The sequence below is a fragment of the Daktulosphaira vitifoliae genome, unplaced genomic scaffold (assembly GCF_025091365.1).
Source record: "Daktulosphaira vitifoliae isolate Bord-2020 unplaced genomic scaffold, ASM2509136v1 Scaffold_478, whole genome shotgun sequence".
In the NCBI taxonomy this organism is placed as follows: domain Eukaryota; kingdom Metazoa; phylum Arthropoda; class Insecta; order Hemiptera; family Phylloxeridae; genus Daktulosphaira; species Daktulosphaira vitifoliae.
Window position 1 is genome coordinate 1 of NW_026100043.1, and position 8,067 is coordinate 8,067.

Below are 8,067 nucleotides of genomic sequence, written 5' to 3' on the forward strand. Positions count from 1 at the left end.
GTTTAGCACCTTGTCAACTACTAATGGGTAGATTATTAAAGACTGCATTACCAATTCATACAAATAAATTAGTTCCTAAAGAGCCAAGTGATATCTATGATAAATTATGTGAAAATAAATTGAAATATAAAATGTATTATGATATGTCGTACGTCGGTAGTGCCCCAACGTAGACACAAAGGTTTATTAAAGTTTTATGTATATATATATATAGACGACGAGTTCGTCGTCCGAGCTCTTCTCGAGTCCTCCCGTTGGATAAACTGATCAGCCCCAATCTCTCTAATTAGTGGACTACTAAAGGGGTAGAGTTTAGACCCGTCAGCACAGTCTAGCTCAAAAGTAGCAGACTGAAGGGTGGCTCCTTGTCAGCCACCAGCACAACTACCTTTTTACTATACCCACTAAAGGACGGTTAAGCCCAAACACTAGCCAGCTCGTACACTAATTATTAAGATTGACTAAAGGACCAGCAGTCCAACCTAGACTCTAGCCGCACACACACACACACACNTATTAAGATTGACTAAAGGACCAGCAGTCCAACCTAGACTCTAGCCGCACACACACACACACACGCGCAATTTCGAGATCACCGTGAAAATAAAATATTTGCGCTAAGTCCAGATTTTTCAATAACTATTTTATTTACGAAAAGTATTAAACACAAAAGTCAAATATAATATAATAATTTAACACAAAATTAATTAAATCTTATAAAAAAAAAAGAGTATAAAGTTATTCTTACGTCAACAACCTAACCCGCAACTCGACGTTTCTTCGACAAAAACGTCCAGTCTCGTCTCGCTCAGTCTCGACCCCCTATCCTCTTCATCTTTCCCTTTTATATTCTTTTTCCCACCATTATTAATTTGCTTACCCTGCATTTCCCTTTTATATGGAATTATTTTATTGCTTAGGAGTTTAAAAATTGCTTACTACTATGTAAAACTTATATTATACTAAAATCGATGTAATTCAATACTTCCTCATATATTTACTACATNATTGAAGTATAAAATGTATTATGATAGAAATACTAAAGAAAGAGATAGTTTTGTGATAGGACAAAAAGTATCAATGCAAAAAGGCAAAGAATGGGTGAAAGGAGTTATAGTAAAAGAAGCTGGACCCAGATCTTATATTATAAGAGATGATAGAGGTAGTCAGTATAGGAGAAATTCCTTTCACTTAAGAAAATCTGAACCTGAGGATAAAATAGAGGAAAGTACTAGTGTAGAAACAGAAAACAAAAAGCAGAAGGAAAGGAGGAATAGACCAAATAGAATAATAAGATTACCAGCTAGATACAAAGTTTGAGTTGTATTTATGTAGGATTATTATTTTAATGTTTATATTTTTTTTATTTATGTATATTAAATATGTTCTTAATTTAATGTTTTTTTTAATTGAAAAAAAAATAATATTAAATTTGAATTAATGTTTTTCTTTGTTGATGTTTTTGTAATTTTTAAAAAAAAAAAATTGTTAAGAGAAGGATGTTATATATTAGTGGCTGCACTGTTAAGCAGCTAGCGTCTTCGTTCTCTCTTTGATTAAGACGCTCTTATGATTATTTTAAAATAAAGTTTTTACTGTAAAACTAAACTTGTTCTCTTTTTTAAAATATGTATTATTAAAATACATAACAGTACATGGGGGTCGCGGCACAGTTGTGACGTGGCATAGTTGGGTCAAGTATAATGATATCTGCAGTGATTAAAAACACCATCATATAAAACGCTTCGATGCAAATCTGTAGATAGTGTTTAATTTTAAAAAAAGTTTATTAATGAGCAACAACAGGTTATTTTAAGAAAAAAATAAAACAAACCGAAAGATGAATACAATAATATTAATCATCGCATAATATCGCGGCACTTTCGCTGGCATTGATGACGTGATGTCCGGCATGATCCTCGGGTCTCAAAATATTAGCAGCCGCGTTGATGACGACAGCGCACGGGTGTGGATCGGTTTGGCGACGTTGTCACTTTGACAACAAGACTAAGACTTCCGTATCATTTGCGATGGGTCATCGCCGGCCGTGCTGCAGTTCCTGGACTTTGCACCATAGCGTATGGTACGCGGTGTAGGTCAGTCAAATACTTATAGTAGGGCGACGGCTGTTTAAGGTGACGCGAGTCGCGGGACATCGTGTCAATATATATATTTATAATATATAAAGGGAAATGGTTTTATTAAAAAAAATTGTATTGATCCATACATTTTTCAAAATGTTATATCATTTTAAAGTTAAAAACCCAGCACAGGGGGGTCGCGGCACAGTGGTGACGTGCATTAGTTGGATCAAGTATAATGATATCTGACAGTTGACACGGCACCGCCTTTTTTCTCTAGGCTGGCGCTCGCCCGTGTCTCTCTTGATATCAGCCGTCCAGCTATTAATATGACGATCGGTTGTCTCCCCGCCCTTGACACTGAGATAAGGCCGCCGCCGAATATGGATTACTGATATTGCGTTCTGTTGCGTTTAGGACGGCCACCTTAACTGGTCGATATATTTTACTTGTGCTGAACGTTTATTGTCTGTGGTTCGTTTAGTTATTTTTGAGTCTGTCTATTAGTGGTGATTGCGACCAATTGCGTTTGCAAATTTATCTTTTTTTTTGACCGAACGATTTATAGTAAGGATATATCTGTTAAAGACCAGTAATTGGTGTAAACTTGTATTAACTTTAATTATTGATTGAAGTCGTGCGCTGGACTTAGCGGTACACCGTGTTAAATATTTAATAACGAAATATATATATATATGGTAGTGCACTATAGCTTCACACGTTCAACCGTAAATATTGGATACGCGTTAAGTGGCTCCCCGAAAAAGGAATCTAAACCGGCCGAGAGAAACTAAGGTAAGAGGCTTTGAGCCGATTCAGTTTTATTTCTAATTATATTAGATTTTAGGTTTAACGTGAAACGGTGAAGTCTCCCTTACAAATTTAATAGTTCATATAGTTATTTGAACGGACTTCACTGGTGACAGCAGTGAATTTTTAACATGGGTTATTCACAGTTACGTGTTAGCGGGATTAGATTTAGCCTGGTCTCTGGGAAAATTTTCTTTTATAAAAATAAAGTCGGAGCAGTTTATCTAATATAATCCGCCGTAAGCATTGTCGTTTAAAAGTGTTGGTTACAGTTTGTTATAAAGACCTTATTGATATCGACAAGAAGTGAATTTCCGGCCGATAGTTACAGTCTTTTGGTAGATAAAAATAGGATATTTTCGTCTGACCTTGTCAAAGCGGCCGATTTCCAGGTAACCGTTATTATTATTGTTCACTCGCTGCCATATCATATACGGCGGCCCCGGACCATCTTATCGCGGTCATTATTACAACAATAGCAATAATAATAACACTTGTTTTCTACAGCAGTAGTAAATTTGACCGTACACGGAGATATTGTTTATCTCCGCTATTATAGTAACATAGGTTTGATTATTTAGTTTTATAAACAAACATAATATTCACGGTCAATATGTCGGGGAAAACATTAGCACAAATGAATTGCGCTGAATTACGTCACGAATGCGCTTTTAGACAGCTATCATGCTACTCGACGAAACCCAACATGCTAGTGACGCTAGAGGAAAACATACGTAGCGAAGGGAGGAATCCAGCTACTGAAATTTTACCGCCCCGTACGCCGTTCGATAGCGAAATTCCGGTCCGCGAACCCAACGTGGGGGTTTTAGATAATTCCACGGACCGTATCAGCGACCTCGACGCGAACTATCAGCGGCCCGGCGTAGCACCTTTACCGGAGGAATATCCGGTGAACCTCGCGCTACACACATCACACGACGAGTCTGATGTCGAAAAACCGGGGGAAATTACGCGCGCAAGCGGTCAACTAGGCGTGCCGTACGTCGAGGACGTATATGTTGCCCGCTCGATAGCGCACGCAGCAGAACAAGTCGGGGCGATCCGACAGAACATTCGCGACATATCGAATAACACGCGGATCGAGGCACGGATGTCTGAATTAGAAAGGTCGCTCTCGCGTATGTCAATGGAACAGTGCCAGATTTCAAACATGTTGGAGCGAATCAGTCAAAACATGCTGCCGTCCCCACACGTTGCTGTCCAACCGACTATTCGTCAAGTTAACGTCGAACGAAACGATAGTCGACGATCGGATGCGCATCGTGTTACATTCGGTCCATCGGAAGCGACGGACTCGACGCGACACGACGCAACACTACACGAGCGCCTCGCGGACATCGAAGCGCAAGAAGCCCACAACATGAGACGGTCGTACGGACAAGCGTCGCTACCACGGATGTGTAGCACGGGTTGACAAGACGAACATTATCCGCGCACTCAACATATGAGAACGAACCGACCGATTTTTCGTTTACGCGCCAACCACGGGAGGGGCAATTCAACACAACCGACGAACGTTTGTCTTTTAATGATTTGTTGCCTACCCGCAGCTCGCGGTCTGTATTGGTACCTTACCACGACCTCCGCACCGTACGCGTCTGTATACCTGAATATTATGGGAGAAACGAAGAGGACCCACGAGAGTTTCTAGACAGAACGGAGGATCTACTCTGTCAGGACGGTGTACACCCAACGGCATGGGTGAATATCGTCGTCCCGTTTTTGAACGACAGGGCAGGTGATTGGTGGCGAGCGATTAAATTAAATAATATGCCATGGGCGGAATTTATTTATCATTTTTACCAATATCATCACTGTGGATATTATAAGAACCAGAGAATTTACCAAGTAAGATTTTTTAAATCCATAAGAAAATTTACATTGTTATTTTATAACCCTCAAATTACACCCCGAATCAAAAGTACCTCTTACTCTCATTTTTTAAATTCCAAGAACAATAATAATTCTGACCTTTTTTTTTTTAATCTTTAAATTTTATTTTTCTATTAAATTTTGAGTTACGACATGAGTAGTTGTGTAAAGTATGAGCTGGGACCCCCCCAAAACGGCCCCGGCCGTTTCCTCTCCCTAGGTTGACGGCCTATGTAAACGGCCGAGGAGATATGGTGAAAGGCATAGTCCCCCCACCCACATGTTGTGGGTTTACCCTGCCATAGGTAGACGGGCGGTGTAAACGGCTGGGGGGATATGGTGAAAGGCATAGTCCCCCCACCTACATGATGTAGGTTTACCCTGCCATAGGTGGACGGTCGGTGTAAACGGCCGGGGGGATATGGTGAAAGGTCGATGTTTCTCGTTCCTAGATATCATTTCGTTATACCATGGTATATGCATAGTATACCTAGGTAGAAGGAACATCATATAGTATATCTTGATATTATACAGAAAATTAGAGGTATTTTAAAAATTACATAATTTTAGAATTATATGAAAATATTTGAATGCAAAAAAGTGAAAGGTGTAATCAAGCGGCGACGGCGGCTATTAATCCCACGAAACCCAACTTTAGCTATGTGACGTGTATGCTTTTGACCATAGAGAGTTCCCTTCCTTGACTAACGTAGTTATTAAAACAGTAAATCAGCGGTTTACCCCAACATAGAAGGGGAGGTGATGATGAAACTCATCATAAGGTGATCATTATTATGATATTAAAGTAAATAAATAAATATGTACATTATTATACTATTTCATAAGAATTGAGTTATTTTTTAATTAAAGAGAAAATATTTAAAAAATCGATAGTTTAAATTAATTATTATGATATTAAATTACATTATTGCGTTTGTTAATAGATATATTTTTTGTTAATGTGTAAACGTTATTGGATAAGACATATGTATACATATTGAGTATATACATACTCTATTACATATATTTGTATAAAAATATTTAGAAATCGTGACTTTAAATTTAATTATTAGGATATTAAAGTGAAATCACTTAAGTGGTGAACGAAAAGGCTAGTTTACAGAGATATGTGATCTGTAATTTGCCGACCCTCGATGAAAATATGTGATTTTTCCGCATAAATGAGCGTGAAATCGTTGATAATGTCACAGTGTCATCAAGAACCCTCAGCTCTAAGAAGAAGACTCTACTCTAGAATAATATGGCTGCCGAACCTGTAAGAAAGCAGCGCTACATTTATATCGCACCAACACCGCCAGTCGAGATGATTGACTCTAGCAGTTACACTATTGCGTTCAGCGACAGAAAATTTTTGCAAGTGGGCCTGAATCCGAAGGATGACTTCAATGTTACGGTATGCATTATTACTCCTTCACGATATATTAGTATGTCAGCAGATTATTTAAATATTATTTACGGCATGAGGGATGAAATAACATTATTTCTACAATCACCTCCGGTAAAAGGAGAGAACATTATGTTATACCAAAATGTCGATTTTAATATAACCAAAGTATTGTACCGTGATACCATGCATTTAGTATTAGAATCCAGAATAGTGGATGGGTGTCGAGTGTTATTGAATAACGAAAACATTAATAGACTTATGGACTTACAGTGTACTATTAACAGTGCAATATCAAGAAAAATAAAAACACGTTTACTATTAAGCCATCAAATAGACCGCATTATACAATACGCCGACGGTAAATGGTCGGGCCCTAAAATTCAACAATCAAACAATGATGAAATGGTTAATTTTATAAGAAGTTTGAACGAAATAGAAATAGGTGACAGTAATTACATAAGCGAGCTGAAAAATTTAGCATACAATGTAATAGTTGATCGATGGGTCAAGTCATGGTCCGAGGGCACGCTTCAAATTAATGTGAGTTTAATGAACATAGATTGTCAATATCTTTATTGTTATTAAATTTATAATTTGTTTTAGGAAAAAGAAGAAATGTATGACGAAAATGACGGTCCGGCATTTTTCGATACAACAGTGTTTACCCAAGAAAATAGTTATAGTCCATGGGCTTCACAATGGCCGAAACCCAATCACGTCAGAAAATTAACTTATATTAATAATTTATAAACAATAACTTTATATATTGTACTAGTTTCAAATAATAAACTTATAATCTAAAATGAAAAACAAATTGTTGTTATTTGTATATAATATATTTATTTCATAATAATAATAATAATTACAAGGTTAATAATAAATGTTTACATAAACGTGTAAAAAATGTTAAAATATACGGACAGTTCCGTCAAAAGGTGTATATGTAAATACATTGTCTGAAATTACTAGAGCATATGCAGTTGTATTACCAGGGAACGCGGCTGATGCTTCAATTTCAATACGTAGGTCAAAAGACGAGACTGTAATTGTATCGTTCTGCTTTGACATGTCGATTACGGCAATAGGTATTAAATTAAGAAATTGTTTTTTATTTACTAAAGGCGAACACCAAGGTCTATCATAATAACTCTTTTGAAAATTAACATAGTAGGAAAATAAAATACTAAATAGCTTACAGTCAAAATTACATCTTAAATCGATGTACGGGTAAACTTCTGAATTTAAATGGACTTTAAGATTTGTTAAATTACAGTGATCGAATTCAGACATTGATTTACTTTCACTATTTTTACGGTCTGTTTGAAACCCTACTATAACATAACGAGGTTTTTGAAAATTATTACATGTTTTAACGGTCCATGAAAACGATTTGTTTTGTGGTACAAACGGATATTCACACAGTTCCCAATTTCTATGGGCGCAATGTATAGACTTTTTACTATCTAAAACTCTAAGTAATTTTAATTGTTCCTTTTCGGTCACTTTGACGATTGGCATATTCCATACAACTTTTGTTAGTTTAATTGATACTGTAGACAGTTTTTCTTTTACTGTGGTACTCGTATCTAATAGCTTGACAACCTCATTATCATCAGAAGTTCCCGTGCTGCATTTAAGTTTTTCAGAGGACTCTTTCACATTGAATAATTTGATTACGTTAATGTCTGATGAACTCCTCGTACATATTAATGATTGGGTACAGTTTAAGAGTATTTTTTTATAATCTTCGGCAAACCCTAGTATATGCGATAGCGGTATAATCCCAGAAAAATATGTACAGTCGAAAAAGTCTTTATTGTCTTCAGTAGTAATGTCCCATGCCGCAGTGTGTAGTTCGTTAATATCAGCGGGGCT

General features: G+C 36.9%; 2 protein-coding genes across 2 annotated transcripts in view; one reads left to right on the top strand and one right to left on the bottom strand.

The window, feature by feature from the left end:
- The first annotated feature begins 5,827 nt into the window (after positions 1-5,827).
- LOC126909509 (uncharacterized) lies at positions 5,828-6,972 on the top strand. The gene is made up of 2 exons (XM_050691943.1): positions 5,828-6,732; positions 6,796-6,972. The coding sequence occupies exons 1-2, from the start codon at positions 6,046-6,048 to the stop codon at positions 6,940-6,942; spliced, it is 834 nt and encodes a 277-aa protein (XP_050547900.1). The 5' UTR covers positions 5,828-6,045; the 3' UTR covers positions 6,943-6,972.
- Positions 6,973-7,098: 126 nt separating this feature from the next.
- LOC126909508 (uncharacterized) overlaps positions 7,099-8,067 on the bottom strand; it is a 1,977-nt gene continuing 1,008 nt past the window's right edge. The window contains exon 2 of the mRNA XM_050691942.1: positions 7,099-8,065. Within this exon, the coding sequence (XP_050547899.1) occupies positions 7,099-8,065 (967 nt within the window). The remainder of the gene's footprint in view (positions 8,066-8,067) is intronic.

Excerpts from the sequence above, each read along its gene's own strand:
- LOC126909509 (XM_050691943.1), top strand. The coding sequence starts at position 6,046 with ATGGCTGCCGAACCTGTAAGAAAGCAGCGCTACATTTATATCGCACCA. Across the intron at positions 6,733-6,795 it reads AGGGCACGCTTCAAATTAAT|GAAAAAGAAGAAATGTATGA; the intron begins GTGAGTTTAATG and ends AATTTGTTTTAG.